The sequence below is a fragment of the Protomyctophum bolini genome, assembly GCF_963924005.1.
Source record: "Protomyctophum bolini genome assembly, chromosome: 8".
Taxonomy (NCBI): Eukaryota; Metazoa; Chordata; class Actinopteri; order Myctophiformes; family Myctophidae; genus Protomyctophum; species Protomyctophum bolini.
In genome coordinates this window covers 28,145,035-28,168,262 of record NC_137869.1, presented here as the reverse complement: position 1 = coordinate 28,168,262, position 23,228 = coordinate 28,145,035, and the positions used below count along the sequence as shown (strand labels likewise).

The 23,228-nt window shown below is 42.2% G+C and overlaps 3 protein-coding genes across 3 annotated transcripts; 1 reads left to right on the top strand and 2 right to left on the bottom strand.

Moving 5' to 3' along the window:
* Nucleotides 1-1,048: 1,048 nt before the first annotated feature.
* On the bottom strand, nt 1,049-3,325 carry org (oogenesis-related gene). Its single transcript, XM_080769379.1, has 6 exons — nt 3,237-3,325; nt 2,797-2,865; nt 2,517-2,712; nt 1,505-1,671; nt 1,182-1,298; nt 1,049-1,101 (listed from the first exon to the last, which is right to left on the bottom strand). The coding sequence occupies exons 1-6, from the start codon at nt 3,309-3,311 to the stop codon at nt 1,081-1,083; spliced, it is 645 nt and encodes a 214-aa protein (XP_080625505.1). The 5' UTR covers nt 3,312-3,325; the 3' UTR covers nt 1,049-1,080.
* Nucleotides 3,326-11,245: 7,920 nt separating this feature from the next.
* On the top strand, nt 11,246-15,589 carry LOC308319628 (inactive tyrosine-protein kinase PEAK1). Its single transcript, XM_080769733.1, has 4 exons — nt 11,246-11,477; nt 11,977-12,137; nt 12,632-13,206; nt 13,855-15,589. Exons 1-4 carry the CDS (start codon nt 11,407-11,409, stop codon nt 14,998-15,000), a joined length of 1,953 nt encoding a protein of 650 aa, XP_080625859.1. The 5' UTR covers nt 11,246-11,406; the 3' UTR covers nt 15,001-15,589.
* Nucleotides 15,590-15,815: 226 nt separating this feature from the next.
* oaz1a (ornithine decarboxylase antizyme 1a) lies at nt 15,816-23,116 on the bottom strand. Its single transcript, XM_080769337.1, is given in 6 exon segments — nt 15,816-16,384; nt 17,722-17,807; nt 18,479-18,654; nt 18,756-18,842; nt 18,844-18,910; nt 22,928-23,116. Coding segments are annotated over 6 exon segments (669 nt in total). The 5' UTR covers nt 23,050-23,116; the 3' UTR covers nt 15,816-16,253.
* Between the last annotated feature and the right edge of the window lie 112 nt (nt 23,117-23,228).

Below are 23,228 nucleotides of genomic sequence, written 5' to 3'. Positions count from 1 at the left end.
TTTAGAAATGCCATACATGGGTTTTCATTTCTGGAGCAAGAAATGGTTGGATGGCTGATCTCATTTTTTCACTAGCGTATTCTTTTAACGATTAATTGATTACAACTGTAATATATACCCTCAAATGTACAGTAGTTACTGCTAAAAAGGCCAAGAATGATTAATTTGCTGACACATCCCTATTGTATCCTATAGTAAAGGAAAAAGCGTTCTAGTATTTTGTGACGTGAAAACAGCGAGAAGGGCTGGAGCGGTGGCGTAGTTTGCTCTTCACTGCGGCTCGTGACTTCATGTTGTAGTTCGGTGGTCACCCCACCATCGAAAATCCAGACCATGTATGAGCCTTTGGTCTATAGCCTGTAGGCTACCATAATAAATTTGGTATTTACTTGCAAACATAATTGAATTCACATATCAGTAAACTCAAGAGTAAAGCTTGACACCTCATCTCAGTCTGCACTATTCCACTGTTAAGTGGTTGTCATCCACATCTAGTGCTGCCAATGGCTAGGGAACAGTTGGTCGAGCTTTTTTTCCTGACAGATGGCAGGTTCACTACATCTAGCAAGTTTCCACTAGTACTGTGAAGTAGGCCATTGTGTGGACTGTGGGTGCATGCCCCCTTTTGAGGTAGCACCTAGGAAAAGTTGATTAATTTACAGCTGGAATTGCACATGTGATGTCCCATGTCATTTCAGCATCAATGTCTAGCCCAGTCATATGCTAGAGTGACTGAGACCAGGTTCACCTGGAAGGCTAAGTCAAGTCTACACACCATTTCTAGTCTTGTGTAATGGAAACCACCTAGAAATGAGTAGCAAACATGCTTGGGCCATCAGCAAATTGAATAGCATCATGACCGCAACACATTCAAATTGTAGATGGATACATTTTATGTCTAATGGGTAATTAATATCATTGACAGTATAGCACTGAACTAGCCGTTACAGCCATCTAGTGGCAAGGAAGTAAATAGCAAGGCAAAAGAAAGGTAGAAAACTTTATTCTTTATTATTGAAAAATACTAAGTTACATCAATATAAGACATGGCAGAAGCACAACTGTAACAAGACATCAGTTTCATTGGATGGGCCTGACCTCCTGTAAAATACAAAGAAATCCATGTCATTTGAAGTAAATGCATTTGTAAGCCCAAATCGTTCCACCATGCCATGGCTTACCGTTTTGAGGTCTTCAAGCAAGTCGTTTATTTGAGTAGACTCAATGTCACTGTCAGTGGTGTTGCCAGTGGTGTTTTTCGTGTCGTACTCCTCGGACTCTGTCTCCTGGGTGGATGGCTAGGAAGTAGACGGTAGAGAAGAAATGCGTCGTTTTAGCGGCAAGAAAAATAAACGTAACTGTTCAAACCAGGAAAGCAAAGTAATTTTAGAATTGTGTTGGCCAGTCAATTTTTTTTTAAATTCAAAAGTCTTGAAGTATTCAAACTACTGATTTAGAAGGCATTTGTAGAATTGGCCTCGGTCTGAAAAGGTTAAGCACCAACCTCATAGTTGGAGTCTTCCTCCGTCCCTACATCATCAGCCAGAGGCTTCTGAGAGAGGAACTCCACCCATGTATGGTGGTCATGGTCCTGCTCCTCCTCATCCTCCAAGTCATCCTGCTTCCTCTTATTGCCCTTTCCATAAGGTTTGGTAGGAGACACTCCAATTTCTGAAACCAGTCAATTCATTTTCAGCCCATTGGTCCACTTCAGAATATATATATATAAATATAGTTGAAGCCGTTATAAGCAATAATATGTCCACATTTTGAAACACTCCCACAAAATATTTAGTCACTGTGACACATCTAGGGGCCACAATCTGCATTCAAAGATTTTCCTAGAAGCTTTGTCATTGGTCGATTTGCCTGTCTACTTCCTGATTAGTTAGTAATTTCGACTGGGTTTTTGCGACCAATGACAATGCTTCTAGGAACATCTTTGAATGCAGACCCTAGATGTGAGAGACTAAATTATTTTTGTGTGAGTTTCTCATTGCTGGCTGTCTGAAAACCAAAAAAGAAATGACATTATTGTTAGCAGCTGCTCATGGAACCTCTGTACAGAAAGTTATTCAACTTGGTATGGATGTGCATGACAGGCTCACTCAAAATTACTATAGGACATAAAAGGCAGTTAGGCTTTATTGCTACCTAGTCTAGACCAAGTTTTCCTGGGGTTTTGAAACTTAACTCAATAAATGCATAAGCTGCCCCATAATGTAGGGGCTTTTAGTTTTAGACATGCTTCACTATACAACCAAGAGTGATGTCAGTTTTCACAAGAGTTTAGACTATTTGGGGAAAATCACAGGACCTCAGAGGCTCAGTCAGTCAAGATTCTTTTGAAATTTTGCTAATTATTGCTCAAGCCAAATAAATGCCTGACATCAATTAATTAAATTTGCATAAACTCAAGCTGATAACTACACAGCAGGCCCAATATCGTCCTATATTCGATTTCGAATTAAAAGCTGACGGAACAGCTTGAGACAACATCATCCAGTGACCCGTACCTGGAGAAAGAGAGCAGCCGATGCTGCTGGACACCGGGTATCCCAGGGCTCTCTGCATACGGCGGGGCAGAATGGACAGCAGCACGCGGGTGAAGGGGTTCAGACGCTTGCGGCCGGGGAGGCTGTGGCGTCCTGGAGTGCGAGTGTGTATAGGAGAGAATCCGAACAACCGCCACACCCCACGAATACCACGTACCTGTTACCATAAAAATGTTAACTTGTTTTTTTTCTTGGGGGGGTGGACACTGGGCAATTAAATATGTTAAGTCAATAAACTTACCATTAAACTGAAAGGCCAGTACTGTGAGAGGCGATAAAAGTAATTAACTTTGACAGCAACATCTTCCTCCTGCAGAAGAAATAGAGGCCGGTTAAACAGAGGCCAGAAAAGAACCACATGCGTGGTTGTGAAGCAGCCATAAACAAACCAAAATGTTTCTGAATGTAGTCCTTAAACAGGGTAAAAACAAAGTGGCAGATCTCAACGCTCAAATGTAAATTCACCATTTGCCAAACAGGCTTTAGCGAGCAAACGTTGTGCATGGCTAGCGGTTAGCCTGCCAGTTTAGCCAAGTTTAGAAGTTTAGTTTAGTCAGTTTAGTCCTGATGACTGAGCTAGGCTAGCTTGTTGTGGCTTGGGGTTGGAGGAGCAAGCGCCAAGCAACCGCTATTGAAAGTAAACTTAATATGTACATGCCTAGTACGACAAACAAACAATACCTCAGCATGTTCAACTTCGACCTGGTCCTCGACCTCCTGCACGATGGTGTGACTGCTGCTCTCAGATGAGGCCATGCTGCTGCAGTGAGGGAGCTGGTATTGGTAGGAATGGATGGGATGAGACGCACACAGCTGATGACGACGCAGTGAGTGGTGTGTAGCCTACAGGTGGCCGTGGAGCTAATAAGAACACTTTGGAAGCAAACACGTGATCGGTGCTGGCCAATAAACGAGCTCTGCCAATTAACACTACAGGCTGCAGTAAACTAGTAAAAGTTTATTTAGGCTTCAATTTCAAGCATTCAAAGGTAGTATTAGGCTAAGCACTGCAGTACGCTACATTTTCAGAATTCTTCAGAAATAGCAGATGTACAATAGAGAGCTTGTATATATCCACTATTTTTACAAAAAAATGTAATGGGCTTTAACATTTTTATCCCAATAATCCCTTCCTAGAAATGTAGTGGGGTCCGAGTCAAGTTATATCCTAATAAGTAAAGTTAAGTAATCACTAACCAGCTTGCCAAAACCAAAAAACAAATTTACTTAAGTAGGCCTACAGTACTCAAGTAAAGGCTATTCATAGTCTGGATTTTCGGTGGTGAGGTGACCACCGCTCCGGTGGTGAGCTGACCACAGGAGCTGAAATAACGTTGAGCGGTGGTGAGTAAAAACAGAGCCCCTCAAAAATATGAGATCTACAAGCTCATAGCACAAAGTGACACAATATGAGGTTGTATATCTGCTATTTTTTTAATAGCCAACTAATGTCCTACACCAGGGGTTTTCAACATCTGGTCCGTGGACCACTGGTGGTCCATGGAGGTATTGCATGTGGTCCCTGACTATGCTTTTTGAGTGGTGCAACCATAGGGTGCAGCCACTCCAATGCCCAGCTTTGTCCGTCCCTGTGTCCCTATGTATGTTGAGGGTACCAACAGGGAGCTGTTGCACCACTCACTTCAGACAGGTCTGATTTTTAAGGGGCGCTAGCCCCTTCTATATACAGCTTTTGTTCCCACACGTCTCAAGATTTGCCACGGTAAGAGAATTCCGGTCAAATATCCGCTAAAGTTTGTCCCCGCCCGTCTCAAGTTTTGTACAGAAGATCGACAATGTTTTTGTGAGAGACACCATGCAAAACAAAGTATAAATCAGACTTTATAAAAGGGCTTGTCCCCCACACACTGTTTTTCAAAGTCATAAATAAAGTGTTTTCTACACAATAAACTGAGTGTTAATTTAACTCTGAGGGTATACACTCTGACTTCAACTAACAAATCAGGATGTGCTATACCAGAGAAGGAGCCATTCCATTTTATTTAGGAGAGTTTATTCTTTATTGAGAGGGAAATTCAAGAGGGAGACAGAAGCACAGGAGAGACAGTTGAAGCAGAGGTTATAAATGCTACACTATCTTTGGGCATGTTAGTACATTTTCTATATTGTACTGGAGGTTTAAACAAAGCAGAAAAGCCCAGCTAAATCAAAAGAGTGACGCAAAGAGTGACGCAACTACCAAGGTAACTGAGAGGCGCAGGGACCCAGCACATCTCTCTGCTCCTTAGCATATGAACAGGCTCAAGAGAGAAGCCATAATTATACTTAGGCCTACGTACTTCACAGGAGCCCAAATTAGTAAGCACTTCCGCCACATTTACGCATATCTCTGTGTACTGTGGGGCAGAAAAGGAGGGGTTAGGGACACTAAAGAGATATAAAAAGGCCTGTGTTTTTCACTTGTATGAGTCTAATCTAACCCAGATGTACAGAGAGGAAAACAGAATGGACATCAACAGTGCAGTCACACGAACATTCAGCGCTGGATTAATTTGTAACAGCACCAAAACCATCTGTTCCGATGATTTCTCAACAGCACGCAGGCACAGTTGCACAGGGATCCGTGCACTGTTATGGGCAGCTAATAGCGCAAGGTCTTTTGGGAGTTCTCTCGGATCAGAGTCTCAAAGTGGTCGGGACACCATTTTCCCAAATATTCTGACACCGGACAGCATTCCACAGTTCACTATACCAAATCTGTCAGTAAAGACTGGCTTGAAATCCTCTGACATTATCAGAAACAGACAGAGAGTAGAGGATAATTCAGAGAATGAACAGCTAGGGAGTTCAGGGATTAATTTGACTACTTCTGCATTATCTTGCCCTGGGCTATCATCATCATCGTCATCACCTGCCAGCTCAGCTTTGAACTCATCTCTCCTAGACCGCAGAGCTCAGCGGAGCATCTCTGACCCCTCAACGCAGCAGTCTCGCCTTTACAGAGACCATTCCTTCCCATGCCCCTACACAGAGGCCCAGCACTGCTTGGATCCGGACAGCAGAGCTGCCCTCTCCTTGCCACACATGGCCAAAGTCACCACCCCATATGGCTTTGTCACATTGAGCCAGAGCCCTCAAATGGCCAGTGAGGAAACACTGCTCTGCCATGCAGAGCGGCTACGGCGCTCAAACAAGAACAAGGACAATCCTTGCTTTTACAACAAAACCCCAGTGACAAGAAAAGCAGCCATCAACATCAAAGATAACCTGTCCCAAGCAAGACCGGGGCTGTCTAAAGATGATGCTGAATCCAAAACTGGAATAAGAGCATCAGAGGATGACATACAGACACTCAAAGTCAAAGGCACCACTGTATCGTCTTCTTCTTCAACCAAAGCAGCCACTTATGGCAAGGTTAAACAGCGGCTTCATGGGATTATAAGAAAACACTTCATTAGGAGTGGTTGTGGTTCCCCAGCCCTGTGACTGATCTAATCAATCAGGAAGTTTGTGTGAAAGTGATACAGACAGCAATGCTGAGATCAGCCACTCACTACTACAGTTTGCCATTGTTTTGATTATGCACTCCTAATTATAAGAGGCCTAATTGTCAAAGGATACAATATATGTATACAGTAGAATCAGAATCAGAATCAATCTTTATTGTCACATCAGTAGGGTGGGTGAAACAGTGGTTGTGCAGGCTCATCATTGCTGTTAAAAAGGATAGAGAGAAGAGCATAAAGTGCATAATATACCTAATCTGCATGATACATTGTGGGTGCATATAGGTCATGAATGTACATGTATAAATACTAGAATTTCGCCGGCCTTCGGCCGGCGAATCCTAGTTACATTGCAGCGCAATATGGGAAGAAGGAAATTCTCAGTAGTGTGCCCTGCACATATGTAGTAACGGATGGGTTATAAAGTATTAATAATAACAGAAAGTGTTTTTTATTTCTCATAAATACGCAAACATGGTGAAACAACTACAGTCACAGAGAGCAGTGCCAAGGTAGCTGCTGCCTGCTAACGATGCAAACAACAGCCTTGCCTGTCGTGTGTGTGTGTGTGTGTGTGTGTGTGTGTGTGTGTGGGGGGGGGGGGGGATAGCACTAATTTTCGACATTTTACTGTGTCATAAATATTTACATCTGTAGCCTATATTGTGATTACATTTGACCGTACATTTGACTCTTGTGTTATATTCTTGTGAAATATTCAGTAAAGTATTGTGGTGAAATATTCACCCCAAGTTGATAAGATATGCAGAGAATATAATACCAAGAACCCCCAGTTTGAAATGCATTAGGCCACAGACCCCCATTTGATACCATTTGCTCTCTGGGAAAATCAGGGTCCATTTGGTTCCATTTGTATGCTCTTGGAGTATGATGACTGCTAACAGTATTATCATAAAATATGTCTCAGTTTGAAGATTCAAAAAAACATATTTCATATGTGTGAGCTTGTAAAGTAGAACGTTCAACCTAGAGACAGTGTTGCCAAGTCTGATCATTATAAGCTACTTTGGACTTGTTTATCTATTGGTAGTCCTTGACATGGAAATGTTTGAGTTCCACTGCTCTGAAACAACATTAGACAACAAAGTTTGACAGTCAACACTATAATTGATTATTTTAAGACTAATTTCCGGACCATTTCTGATTTACCTACTTTGAACTGGCCTATTAACATTTTTATAGACCTGGTTGCTTGTTTCACTCTCACATCCACGATATGTGGCAACCCTGGTTTGTTTTGGTTTGCGTGTGGATGTTTTTTTGTGTTGCTTTAGCATCTTTATCACAGTAGCTATCAGAGGTTGCAGCAGCTGCTGCTGTCATGAAAACGCAAGTTTCTGTCCCAGAAGCTCACGTTAGGTCTGCGCACACTGTATGTTGCTATGGCAACCTGTCATCAAATGCTGCTAACGTTGTGGTCAGCACTGTTAGCATGTGTGCTATCAGGCAAAAGCTGAGATAGATATAAAACTACTGGCCAAAATGTCATACAAAACACAACAACTAAAATCGGAATGTAATTGTGACCTACAGACCATCATGATTTGCTTGCTGGACCTATAATTAATTTATTTGCATTAAATTGCCACTCGCCCATATAAATAAAAAGCAATAGCCTGCATGTGTGTGTGTGTGTGTGTGTGTATGTGTGTGTGCGCGTGTGCGCAAGACAGACGTGCGTGTGTGTGCAGGCTGAGAGCTGGTGACTGTGATTGACGTGTGAGCTGGATAAATCAGTGAGAGTTGGAAAAAGCGCCCGCAGAGCCAACTCGCAGGCAGTGCCTCAGGCCAGATGCCCGAGAATCGGTACAGGAATCTCTGGGTCACCAGTTTTGGTGTGACACACACGGCTTCCACATTTAGCTTCATACTGGGTGAAAGTGGCGTTCCAAAAATTATTTTTCCCCTCGGAATTCTTATTCACAATGAGATGGAGTTGAGGTGTTTGTGTTTGCTTGCTGGAGCTATAATTAATGTATTTGCATTAAATGTCCACTCGCGCATCGAAGTAAAAAGCAAGATGGCTGCCGATTGCGAGCTGAGAGACGGAGAAAATAGTGACGTGTGAGCCAGGGGCGGGCCTCTGACAACAGCATGAACACAGGGCAGTGTTGCCAGGTTTGCGAATTGTAAGCGAGTTGTAGTGTGTGTAAATAGCGTGGTTGTGGCCTTGTTTCTGCCCGTTTCTGCCCCTGTTGGGGCAACAGAACATGTCGACCAGTTTCTGTCAACCGCTTTTGGTCAGGTGACCAACTCCACAAATGTTAAATTAGATAAAAAGGAGTCCCAATTAACAGTAGGCCTACCAATACAGTGTCTTGTGATGTATGTATGTATTGCATGCAATGTCTAAACAAATAAAATGGCTTAAAAAGAAAAGTGTTTTACAGAACAGTGTTCATTACTTTTTCTATCATGTACTGTACCACATTAACATAACATCTTCAAATCGTTTGTGGGTGTGTGTTTAAGCTCTGATGCAAATGTATCCATTGTTGAGTTATCTATCATATTGGATCATTTTAACCACACTAACACTTGAATTCAATGGCTGAAAAAGAACCCACTTGTCACAGCAGCAGGCATTCCCAATAATATGCTGAATCCTATTCTCTTGGGTACAGAGTAAAAGGTTACTCAATTCTGTTGTTTACACCATCTCAAATTTTCTCTGTATGGATTCAATAGCAAGCACACGTGGTATATGTGCAATGGCATTGATGCAGCCATCAGGCTATAGAAGCAGGGAGACCTAGCATCTTTCCTGGGTCCTTAGCATAATGAAGTGGCAGACTTGAATGATGTTCGCCCACTGCCACCCTGCACCCTTCATATCCCTTTGCTCCTGTGTAGATTACCATCATTATTGTGCTTATGTGAAGTGTAATAAAAACAACAAACATCATCCCTGATGTTTGTTGATCCCTGATACTTTTCAAAGTATTTGGAAAACTGTGCTGACATGTACTGTATGCCTACATGTGAGGACAGGGAGTGAATTTCAATGATTAATAATAATAATTGCTCAATTTTAAATGAAAGATTATATGCTACAATGGATAGCTTGATTTGTAAGCCTAAGATTTTATTGCACAGCACAACAATATGCAGCCTTAAACATCCCTCAGTAATGCCAAATTGCAGCCTTTTGTGATATGGATAATTGGATAGATATTAGCCATATTGTAATTTTGACATTTGCACTTTATGCACTATACTATGGAAATGGAATACCAAGTTCAATGCTTTAAAAGTAAATCTATCCCCAAAACTAGCGTAATTTGTATTATTGACCTATTTAAAAAATATTAGCGCAACTTACGTTCAACTTTGACCTCTCTATCACATGGAACTATTTTTTGGGCTCAGTGATATGGACACAAAAAACAGAAAGAGGTGTCAAAAATGAACGAAAGGTGCACTATATGGTTCTGGAATTAAAATTCTAAAATTACCGATTTCCTCAGACACATACAGTATGATCCGTCCGTCCGTCCGTCTGTCTGTCTGTAATCCATGTAACTCGAGAACGCGTTACACCCCACGACAGGGGGTGCAGTGCCTGGTGTCGAGTCAGTCGGACCCACGGTTGTCCAGAACCGCCCCAAAAAGGCCTCTGCCCGGTTTCTGGAGTCTGGACAGGGCCCCTGCCCAGTGTCCATATATGTAGCTGCACTGTTCTGACATCATTCTGACGTCTGCATAGACTCCATATTTGGGCACGACTGACAAAGAACTCCATATATGGGCTTAAAAGGGCCACAGACATAATATCTGGGTCGGGCATGCATCGTTCCATGTAGGCCAGTGCCCAACAGGCTCCAACGGGCACCGCTCTAGTATGATGTCAATTCTCCATTCATTGTCAATGGCATTAAATGTTTGTGTCAGGACAAAAATAGATTTGCTCGGACACATATGACGTAAATTCTCCATTCATTGTCAATGGCATTTAATGTTTGTGTCAGGACAAGAATCTATACACTATAGCTGAATATAGGAGGGGCTAGCGCCCCTCAAGAATCACACCCTTGTGAAGTGAGGGGCGCTCTTATCATCATACATCATCTCATTCCGGCCAATCACAATTTGCCATACATTTTTGTATTTACACAAACACTCAAAACTTGCCATTCATTGTCAATGGCATTTCATGTTTGTGTTAGGACACGCACATTAAACATTACACGCTAGCACCCCTCAAAAATATAACTGGACTGATAGGCCTACTGAAAAGCAGAGAGACAATAGCCCTTTGCTTAGGGGCTGTGACTCATTCTGAGATGGCACTTGCAGTATAAGGGGCACTTACTCAGAAATATGCTCTCTAGGCAACACGTCAGCATTCATTTCAGAGTGTACATAGAAACAGACAGACCTGCGTAGGAGCCCACTGAAGGTACAACTCATACATTTTCATTATGCCCATTACAGAGTCCAAAATTGGTCAAAGCCGGAAATTACTCACCCTCAAACCGCATATAAACAATGGTACTGTTACTGCAAAGGATATAGATTGTTGAATCGATGCGTAACAGCAGTAAATTATGAACTATTGATACATTTGTGATATCTAAACCATATTTAAACAGGAAAATAAGAAAAAAGAGATAAAAATAGAAGCTCATTAAGATTATGAAGCAGCTACTTTATATACCTGTATATGAATTAACTTGTACATTTTCCTATATAGCATGAAGCCCCCAACAACTATATCAGAAATGCTTCTGAATGCATGTTTCTTGTCACATAACACATATATGAAGAGGGGGAGAGGTGGTGGAGTTGGCTGATTTATAGCAGACAGTTTGAGGGTCCAATGGAGCTAAGAGGTTTTGTCAGAAGCGCTTTTTAATACGATTCATTGGTTAATTTTTTTTAACCAACACACAAAAACCTACAAAAAAAAAAAAGTTAGGTAGTTTCAACTACTTTGCCCAAGCAAATAGAGCAACAAATTGAGGGTAGTGCTATGGTGGCATATGGAGAATATAATGTAGGTCTACTGTAACCAAAGGAAAAAAGGGAAGAAAAAGAAAAACATAACCATGGTAACAGTTTTTACGCAAAACTGCATTTCCTCATTTCGTCAAGTTGAGGAGCAGAGAGAACATATCTGCCCTCAGATAACCAGACACTACTTTTCCGGTACATGCTTTCAAACTCTGCATTTCAAACCTTGACAGAACAAGACACAGAAGGACAGGGAAGGCACAAAGAAACACAGACAGAGTTGAGAAATTGAGAAAAGGTGAAACAGGGCTGTTTCTTTGGTGGTATCCAGTAAAGACACCAGGTTACCTACCAGCTTGACTGATGCAGAGGGACAGTGTGAGTGGACGGTGGTGTACTAGACTTGTTTGATGGAGCCAGGTGCTACAAGTAGAGTGGATGCATCGACTGGCCCACCGGCACTGCCTGTCAAACAGCGCAGGTAAGATCACACTCGTGTGTGTGTGTGTGTGTGTGTGTGTGTGTGTGTGTGTGTGTGTGCGCGCGTGTGTGTGTGTGTGTGTGTGTGTGTGTGTGTGTGTGTGTGTGTGTGTGTGTGTGTGTGTGTGTGTGTGAACTGAAGCTAATGTATGTAAATAGTACTCTTATGACACTATTTAGATTACTTCGTTTAATATTGATAACATAATTTCAATGGACAAACTTACATGATAAAAAAACACAGGCCATAGAAAAATACCTGCTTTGTTTACAGTTAAAATAAAGCACATGATCACTGTACTACGATAACTTGTTTTTCAGTTTCAGTTTCACAATGGATGTTTATCGCCCTTCATACTACAATGGGTATTTTATTTTTTACAATGCAGTAGTGCCCATTTGAAAGATAAACGGAAAGTCTATACTTGAGATGGTTATGCATTGATGGATACTAGTGTATGTGGCCGTGCCGTGGTGAATATGAGTATTTGTCTACACAGGAGTCAACACTCCAGGAGCTCCCGGAGCTCAAGTGTAGACCTGGGGTGTGATCGTGGTGTGTTGAGCCCTCTTGGTCCCCATCACCAAAACAATACGTGCAGTAGGGATGTGTTTATCGGGACCACTGACTGCCATGAGGCCCAGTGCCCCATACACTATGGTAAGTTACACTTGTTTTCAACACTGGGGTGATCGAACAAAATGAAGTAAATAATAATGGCCATATTCTGGCCATGGCTTACACATGCAACCTACTTAATGCTTGGTAACCTAGTTCTAAAAAGTACATAAACTGATATTTAATGTTAAGTGTTATGTAACTGTCATTGGTTGTCCATTCAATAGATTCCCATTTCTCATGAGAACTGAAAGTGAGGAAGTAACACCTACTGAAACCAACTGTTTACTACCTCAGCCGACACAAATTGTGTTTCACATTGGCTATGCTATTTTGTGATAAGAGGACTTTGACCTGTGACGTTCCAATGCAGTGATCATGTGGAAGTGTGAATGTAGATGCATTCTCTCTTCCATTATTCTAAACATTTTGTCCCCAACACATTAGGCATATTGTATATTGTTTATGTTCAGTGTTTTGTGAGTTAATGGTGTGAATCTTGTCTGACACTGAAATGTCCCTGCTGTATTATCCAGACCCTCCTCACCAGGAGAGATATTTCTCTGATGACACCCCACCGCCTGTCCCTAGGAAGAGGATGGCTCGCACCCTTTCCCTCCCCTGTGGCAGCATAACCCCACCATCTCCTCTGCTTCCTATGTCTCCCCTGTCCCCCATATTCTATGGTCACCCTCACAGCTTTGACAATCCCGTCTACATGCTTGCAGCCATCCCTGGTCCTCATGTCCATGACAAGAGAGACCAATTAAAACCAGTCATAAACAGTCTGGTACCGGCACCGTTACTGTCCCTCTCCCAACTGTCCTTTGACACACCTGATGAACATTTTCCATACCTCTTCAGCGGTTTCGGTGATCCAGGGGTGGTCGCTCAGGGAATTCAGCATCGCCACCTACTCTTTCTTAGGAGTATGGCACAGAGATTGGAGGCAGGGATTCTCTTGCGGCGAGAGGCAAATGATATGGATGATTGCACATATCAACCCCAGGACTTCCTACTGTGTGAAGGTTACAAGCCCAAGCAGTTAGGAGATTCACTTTACTATAGCCTGTTTAGTCCCAAGTTTCCAAAGAGGGCACTTAGTGGAAGAGTAAGCTCATCTTCATATTATTATCCATTCTTTTTCTACATAGAAGTATTGTACACAGTCAAATATGAACAGTCAAATCAGTCTATGTGCACACATAGAAGCCAACCAGCTTGTGCAACATACAGTACATTGCTTTAACTGTGTGTGTACACTTTTGATTCTGTTTTTTCATTTTGCATGTGTAGTTAATCTAGTTATGTGGTGGGGGTAAACTACTGTAGGCCACCTGCCATCAAGTCTGTGTGCAGTGCACAGCCCTGGCCTGAATATAGCATCATATACAGTGTGCATTCATAATGTAGGATAATGTATTCTGTTGTCATATAAAGCCTGCAGCTACTAGCAAGCAGAAGCAGCTGCTCGTGTACTGCACACATAGGCAACAGAATCTGACAAGAGACTATCTTAACTTAACATCTCTTAGAAGCTCTCAGATTACCTCAAACCACCCAAACCAACTTCCCCCAAACTGCCATCAGGTGTTGCAATGACACTGCAACAGCAAGGCAGACAGATCTGATTAACTGATATACTGTCAATTACAATTTTGTTTTGGAAATCATTGAATATGGCAGAGTAACAATGTTTACTGGATCATAAATGTATTATTTTTGTTTCATGAAGCACCAATTTAATCTCTCTTTCCAGGTGCACCGATGGACTAAATTGGATCTCATGGCACACAGCAGTCTGCTGTCACATGTCAATCTCCAGGAGGTCATTGTTCAATTCCCACCTGATGATAGTACCCTGAAGAACAAATCGAACACAATACAAAGTCATGATCCAGTGGCGACTCTCCCTTCTCAGTCAGACTGCATTGGTGCAAATCCACCATCTGGGGGCAGCATTAAGTGTAGCAAAAACCACCAGTGTGATTTGTCCACAGTTATGTCTTCACTCCAGCAGGGATACTCGGTGAGTATTGAAAGAGACTTGCCACAAGTCACCCTGGAAGACTTTATTCTGGAGAGCTGGATGCTGCAAAGATCCGAACCTTTGCTCTATGAAAGACAGCTGTGTCTTTTGTTGTTACAGCTCGTGATGGCGCTGCAGCATCTGTGCAGCCATGCAGTCACTTATATTGAGCTCAGGCCCCAAGATATTTTTCTGGTGTGGCCAAAAAGAGAGATCAGGGAACAAACTGATAAAGAAGAAAAGGGCGCGAACGTAGAAAATTCAGAGTTCGGAATCAGCATGACTCAAGCAGAAAAGAGCAGAGTACAAGAAGAAATAGAATGGGAGAAAAGAAAATGGGAAAAACTAAGCGTTCAGATGTTGTGGAGAACATGGGGTTGCCCTCGTGTAGTCTTTGACCATAAGCCTTCTGATCATTTTCAATCTCACCTGCCATCTTCCATAAACACCCAGATTGGAGCTTTGCTTCAGCACTGTCTACAGACCCAAGACAGCTTTACTTCTCTCACACAGGTCTCATCTGTAACCTTTCCAAACACTCCGTATAAAGCAGGATTGCTTGATCTAGTCTCTCGGCTCAAGGATGAGACCAGTGAGCTCCATATAGCAGATACTGTAGTTATCCTTCAGGCCCTTCTCTGGGGCCCCCGCACCGAGCTCTTCAAGTTAAACAGCTCCACAATCACCACTGTGCACAACTGGCTGTTGATTAAACGGGCCTTACTGGTGATGAAACTGGCAGAGAGGGGTCTGATCCAGGATCAGCCACCTCTGCATTGGGAGGACAGCCTCTGCCTGCAATACCTAGCATTTTCTGACTCTGAAACACTGATGAAGGCAATTGGATGGATGGGGTTCAATATCAAGATGGAATGAGTCTATTCCCAATCCAAGTAGGCTACTCCTATTATGAGTACCCCCCCCCCCCCCCATACATACATACACAGCAAAAATCAAGTGAAATTAAGTTCAATCAAGCAGGAACATCACAGGGAGCAAATTCCATTACAATTTGTTTATCTCAGTAGTTTGAAAACGTGTCCCTTTTCAGGCTACCCTACCTAAATAATTCTCCTTTCATCAGAGGTATAGTAGATAGGAAAAGTCACCTAGAGTATATATATATATATATATATATACACATCTTTATTTATGGCTAAGTCGGGTGTCAACTGTCAAGCACCCCTTTGCTGGCATTCCACCCATATAATATATAATAAGCATATTATGCTAGGGTGAGATGGTTCCAATTGGTTCCTAGATTTGACTTGATTGTCAAGTCCATGATCACATCAAAGTAATGTTACATTATGTCTGTTTTTGTATGTTTGTAGTGTTATTAAGCATACCTTGTAAATACTCCATTATGCTTGTTTATAATGCCTCTAGCCCGGTGTATTGTCAGCACTGCCCAAACCGAATAAAAAACGAATAAGCCTACCTTAAGATTTCCTTATGTTTTGTACTTTTCAGTAAGCCATCCAATACATAATTTGTCGGGGTGCGCACGCTTTTCCGACACACCGAAGATCCGAAGCGGGGGGACATGCGATGCGAAAAAGCGATGGTCCGACATGCACTGCTCCCGTGCTTGCGGTTAGGGTTAGGTTAGGATTGAGGTTTCGGATCAATGTCGGAACTAAAGCCTGCACCCAATTTGTCCACGTCTCTACAATAACACACTGCTAAACTTTTTTTTAAGGTGAGCACTTTTATTTAGCACAGTTACAACATGCAGATTTCTGTCAAGTGAATCAAAGCAACAAATCAAACTCCATGCACACATCAAAAAAGAAAAGAAAAAATCAATGAACATGAATCAACTGAAAAGGATGATAGAAACACATCTAATTACATGAATAAGATGAATGTACATTTCTTTGAATCATAAATATTACATCATAGAGATGATCATTGGGGTTTAAGGGAAGGGTGAATAGGAAATCAGCACTATGCATGGAAAGGAATACATTGGTGAGGATGCATTTGCCCAGATTTTATGTGGGTGCTTACATAACATACCTGGCCTATAAAATCTGACACCAGTGCAAATATTGAAACACATAAAATGGTATGCAAAATGAAGCACAAGTAAAAGCAACAATGCTTGTGTAATTGCTCAGGGTAATTTAATCATCATCAGAGGAGTCTCGCTCGATGCTGTAAGCCATGAAGAAAGCATCGGGGCGGGTAGGGACAAGGGGATGTCCCGGTCTCACAATCTCAAAGCCCAGGAAACTGAACGTACGCAGTAGGGATGCTGAGGATGGAAGATATATGGATACATAAATATTAACTGCCTACACATACACCTTAATTTGTGTTCAATTTGATTCATGCTGACCCATGTGGCTGTCTATTAGCTTTAGGATCATCCTGTATTGCCAGTTTGACACCCCTACACTAGTGCATTGTGGCAGATGTTCCAGGAGGCACCCTGTGTACAGCTGTCAAACTATGATTCAGTTCCATATTTGCATGCTAATTGAACCGTAAAGGATAAATCACATTCAATTGTGAAAATTTACATTTGGCACTTCCAATGTTGAAAACAGGTTGCTACATAAATATATTTTTACTTTGTTGACACTGCCATCTATAATTCACAGCGGATTGAAAATAAAAATAAATAGAAGGGCAGGCCTATTCTTTCATGTTGCAATAACGCAGAGATCAGCCAGCTCGACCACAGAGATTAAAACTAAGGAAATAAAAAAGCCCCATGAAGCTTGCCATCTTCAGGGAGAGGCTTGCACGAAGCGAAGGTGCCGTCTACAGCCCAAGTAGGTAACAGTCGGACAATAATGAAACATTTAAATGCGATGTTGACAGACCTACCACTGAGGAGAGTGATTTGAGTTGCATGCTGAAGAAACATAACCTGACGCTGCCAGATCCAAGAAGCTTGCTACACAAATTTGTTTCACAGCTTATTGGGATCTGGGACCTTGGGAGCAAATTCGATGACAGGGCTGTTCCTTTTTTTCAAGATACTTGGTAGATGATTGGATGGGACCGTCTGTCTATCACTGTGTGGGCGTGCAAACACAACCAATCATATTGACGTGTCTATATAGCGTCACATCCGGTTTCGCACATATCCCGCCCTTCGCTCACGCTGATTGGTTTGAACTGGAGCTGTTCGGTGTTAGCTCAATCCCCTGAGCGATCTCAGATGGATGCTGTGTTGAGGAACATGGTTACCCAATACCGCCCCCATATGGCAGAGTCAGGTTAGAAGAAAAATAGACCAGGAGAGGGACAGAGCTGGGTTGTTTTGAAACAATAGATCCGATATTGTGATTCCCCTCGTTTATTGGTAGGGGTGACAGAGGGCTTAAATGCAGGACTAGGCTACTTTGAGAAAAGATTGCTGGTAAAAAAAAATCATATCATTCTGATATTAACAGGAATGTTCTACTGAAAACATTATCTTCTCTATTCAAAGCAGCTCAATTCTGTATGCATTACATCATGTACTGGATCATTGCATTACATCAAAAAGTGTTGATAACGAGGTCAAAACTGGTTGCAGCTTAGATTTTGTGTCTGTAATGGTTTTGATTGAGAAGAACCAAACAAAAGAGCAAACCTCACCTCTATCGTCACGGCTCTTGTGGAAACAGATGAACACATGATCCACTTGCAGCTGCTCTTCGGCAAACTCCAATAGGAGAGCAAAACTGAAGACAAAGAAATAATAGAAGACCAGTAAGCATTAAACGTTGACACAGGACAGATTTACAAATTATCCATAGCCCTCAATGTTTGTTAGCCTGGGATCCAGCCTGATTAGCTGCATTCCACGGATCTGAAATTGTCACTGCGCTACTCAGTCTGGAAAGTCACCTATTCTCCACAGGTAGGTGGGACATATGAAGGCTGAGAGCTGAGGCTTCCGATTGGTCTGTGGTGCAGGTTGAGGAAAAACACCAGTTTGACGTATCAATGCGCACTGCGCAGCGACTGCCCTTGTCCTTCACTAAACTCACCCCACAGCTGTCATTTTTTTTGTACTACTGAATCGTTTACTTTTTACAATAGGTTTTTACTCTCAAGTCTTAAACGGCGCTATTTTTGTCAACAGTGAGAAGCATGGACAGAGTGCCGCTGGCTGTTGATGTATCAGCAACAACGCGGCTAAGTAAATGGTGACGTTATGAAATGTGAGTCAAGCAGCCTCTGTCCAGACTGAGTAGCGAAGTGACATTTTCAGATCCGCGGAACGCAGTGTATCAGGCTGGAACCCAGGCTAGATTGTTTGTAGTCCTGGGACAAATCAGAGGTTCAAGAAATGCATGCTCGTTTACAAAACGGACAAAAGAAAAGTAGTTAGTTATCACTACCAACCAACCTGTCTTTGCTGCCCTCAGGCAAAGCCCCGGGAGGGATTTCAACATAAAGATTCCCACCCTTCAGAGCTGCCCTCCAGACACAATGCTTGCCCTCCAATCGACGAGGCTCAAAGAGCAGGAAACGCACTCGGCCGTTGGGAGGCGGAGGCTCTTCTAGAACCAGTAAATGAGCATCCTACAGGACGGGAGAGTAAACGAACAGAAAAGGTGGTCAGTTTGGTGGTCAGTTTGCAAGAAATTAAGAAAAGCTTAGAATATTTGAATGGCTGAACTTACAGAGTAGAATAGCTTAGCTGAAAGATTGCGATCCCGCTGATCATTCCCTCGCCCACCTGGGATCTTCAGGGGTGGGAGAGGGGCATCAGGAGCACCACAGAGGCCCCGAACCCGGGTTACTGCAGCGAAGAGAGGACCTCATGGGACTTGAGGTACTGGAGGGTGAAACAAACACACACACAAATGGAGCCATTGTTACAGAATGATTCAACTCAAACCTAGAGCACTGAAAAGGGTAAATTACAGCAGAGTACAACCTTTCACGTCACACTTAAGATGTTGATTGACTTGCATCTGAAATTAGTAAAATATTGGCCAATGCTGAGTGAGAATATTCTCTAAAGCAAAACAAACTCAAGGTTGAAGTCCAATAATTTAGTGATCGGATTTGCTCATAAAACTATGCAACACCTTGATTAATGATCAAAAGGAATGCTTGGCTTGGGCACAATGAGTAACTGTAACAGACGAGGCTGGGTGCTTTTTTGTTACACAACAAGAGAACACTAACCGACGATGACTATTGGCTTGTCAGCACTCTCACTAAAAGAAGAAAAAAAAGATGACCTTCATAATTCAGCACACCGTTTACACCTTTTACATAACCTATTCATCCCTCTGGAGTAGGTAACAAGAATGTGTATATCCAGTGTATAACCACAGGCACAAACACCAGCTTACATTACACAACACAATTCACCAAGCTTGCCCAGCCATTTTGATTCAGGGGCCACTGTGTGTTCTAGAGAATTTGCCTGGCTTTCGTGTGTTACTGCACAAGTGCACAAGAACAGGCCTATTCTCAGAGGTCCTATTGGGAACAAATCCCATTAAAACACAGCACCGGAACACACTCTCACAGATGCAGACTTAGGCAAATCCACTGCTGTGCTATATGTGGAGCCAACATGTGAAAACTAGAGGACGGCCATTGTCAATGTCAACCTTATAGTAAAACCCCATCAAGTCTGTATGCAATATCCAAGCTATGGCCCGAGGGTGTCAAGTCAACATAGGTGTGACTGTCATACTCATATTCCATTACATAATGATTGGAATTTAACACTAGCACTACTGTGGGCATGTTCTTCTGAAATCCCATTATCAGATCATTTAACTTGGACTGCCACCCCAATAGCAGCTTTTCAGTGCATTCTGCCAATTCTATTCATGATTTGAATAAATCATTTGAAAGCCAATAGAAAAATCTGTGATATACACAATACATCTCATTTTAACGGGGCAAGTATATAGTATTAGACACCCAGTCCTGATGGTGGCCGTAACTTCCCCATTATGCCGATTTTGACTGAATTGACCGAATCTGGCCGTCGTCATTTCCGGTAAAATGGGTGTCAACATCAGCTACAATTCTGCACTGTGTATCACAGTGATCTGTCCCCGGTCCCATGCGATCGTTGTTTATTTTCATATCCAAGTCAAATTAAGCTCCAATCAAGCCCCAAATATCGCATTTTGAGCAGCTATGCACATAAAGACCGCGTGCGTGAGCGAGCACACGAGGATTTCGGCCGGTTTTAGGTGGACGACATCGGCCGTTAGCAAAAAATGCTTAAAGTTGCTAAATAATTTAAAACAAAGCCCCCGATTATAGGGAATAAAACGACTATGTCAAAACAGTCAACGGTAGTTCAAGGGTTAAAGCTGCCACGCTTAAAAGAAATCCTGCTCTTCTTCTTCCCATTTCACCTGCAAGGCATTCCAACTAACACACCGCAAGCTTTCAATACACTTCTCTATGCTGATCAGAGCATTCTTCAAATCCCCCATACGCACAGTAGGCAGTGATGCACATTCATGCGTGAGAGTGATCTTGGCTGAGACAGCTGCTCTTGTCACATGGGGCATGAGTCTAAAGCTCCTGCTTGCGTAACAGCAGATTTTCCATGTGATTTTCCATAACATATAATGTGAAAATGATTAAAAAAATCAACGGATATCAAAGACTAGGCTATATGCCAAGCCAAATGGAACATTAGTGGAGTGCTTGGGGTGGACTATGGGTCATAATATTATCCTATTCTGGTCTCAATGTAGTTGACAAGTTCAGTTCAGTACAAATACAGACAGTAATTGTATATAACCAGTTTTATGGAGGTGAAAAGGAGTGCTTTGGCATAGTTGAGATTCAACAAACAACTGCAGCAGCCAATGATCCATAACATTAGCCAATTTTACACACACCATGTATGGGCTGCCAGTGCCAGCCTGTCTTTACAGACAATACCATCTCACATCTGCTGTCAATTAATTTATAATAACAAGCAAAGTGGGCACCTGGCTGAGAGACGTCTGTCTACCAAATAGGAAGACCTCAGGTGCCCACTCTGTTTATTTTAATGCAAAGCTTCATTCAGTGTGTTCACTTCACGGCCAATAAATATCAAAAGCAACAACTCACTGAAAAAGATCCTGTCGATTACACAAACGGGAACCTGTTCAAAATGGCTGTGCTGCAATAGAAAATGTCACACCACTACCTCTTTTGCAATAAGAATGGAACATTTCCAAAAACATATGCGCATGGTTGTGAAACTACACAATCTCGATCAATACAGTATTGTCTACAGACATAATAACCAGGTCAAATGATTACAATAATGACAGACAAGGGCACGAAGGGGTTTGTCATTCGACCTACATTTCCTAGGCTGAAACGTTGCTGTTCTCATTAGAGGCTGAACAGCACGTACACAGTGGGCCCTGGGCCAACAAGCTAACTGCCTGGTCATATTTTAACCAAGTAAAGTCCACTGGCTTACAAATGGACTCACTAATAGTTAATATGACACTAAGTCAGATCATGGATCAGCACAATCCGTAGATTATTTTTGTCATCCCACAGATCTCAGCGCTTCATTACCATCTATTTCACAAGGGTACACCAGAGTTAGCTGGTGCAATAAAATAAATCAAAACCATCAAGAGAACTATATTGAGCTTATAAATAGTGTACCACTAGACCAGTCTAGCTTACCAAAATAAATGACAACCCCCAAGTTTGTCCTGTAAATATAATTTTACGGCTCCTAGTCTTGATGATTTCTTGTATAGTATGTCTTTATAATTCTTCATGATTTATTTTTCTCTTTTTGCATTATTGTATAAGTGTACATCTGTACTTTCTGAAAACTGTTAAGTAATCAATCAATAAGGCAGTTTAAAAAAAATAGTTTTGATGCTATGGTTTTCGGCTAATCCATCCATAGAGAGATCCATCATACATCTACGAAATCCAAGGTTTAGGGCATAAATAAGATCAGGATACACCACTGATGTCACCCCGTTAATGCGGAAAGGCTGCAATGGAGACCTTGAACTGCAAAACAAGCGCCACATGACTGACAGGACAGTACATGACGTAATTGGCTATCCTCGGAATCTTTGTCCTATATATTAGGTACATTGAAAATCAAGGGCTTAAAGGGCCTTGCTTTCAATTGCACACACAAAGCACAACGTCTAGATGGCTGGCACTGCTGGCAGCACCATGATCCAACATCACAGAACCACAACGTCTAGATAGTTGCCTGGCAGCAGCAGCACCATGATCCAACATTACAGAACTAGGTTATGGCGTTGGGGCTAATTTACAGTTATTCATTCTTACGACCAAAATCTAAAATACGGAAAAAGAAGAAAAATCAACGCGACCATTTTCAGTTGAAAATGTGTACCGTATTTGTGTGTGTGTCGTGCAACGACGTATAAAAATAATAAATATGAATCTATTCTGTAGTCGGTCCACCTTGGCTAGGCGAGATTAGTGTTGTGCTAACGCTGTTAGCATTAGCTATAATGTGGCTACGCTACATCCTTCACAACATCAGTTGACTCAAGAAGAGAAGCGCTGCCGTCTAATTGCTGGACACTTAAAGCTCAATGGGGTAAATATAAAACATTTATGTCAATTAATAAGGATGGTCAAAGATGTAATCTCGACACTTTATGGCAAACGTAGTCATAAAAACACTCGGGATTGTGTGCAGGTAAATGCTGTTATGTAAGCCAGACACTGTAAACAATGTAATATGGAAATTCTTGTACCAATCCAGGAAATATTCCGCATCGCGTATTTAGAGCTAACAAAAACAACTAGGCCGCTGCTTCGAAGAGATCGTCGCTTACGGCAATTTTACATGACGACATACCTCTCACTTGCGGGGATATTACTGGTTTGGTCAATTACTGGCATCTTGGATATTAAGTGTCTCTCTTTTTCTCTTACAAAACAATGGCTATTCAATATTGTTTGAAGGTTGGATTTAACCATCCGGCCAACGTCCACGCCCGCAGACCTCTCTTGCCTCTCCGTCAAGTGATGGCTTGTGGAGCAGAGCGCAGACTACTGCTTTGACAGAGGGGTGTGTCCTAATGACGGTGACGTAGATATGACGAACATGGTGGTGTCGTCATCAATCAATTAATCAATTTACTATCGTCGCTATTATT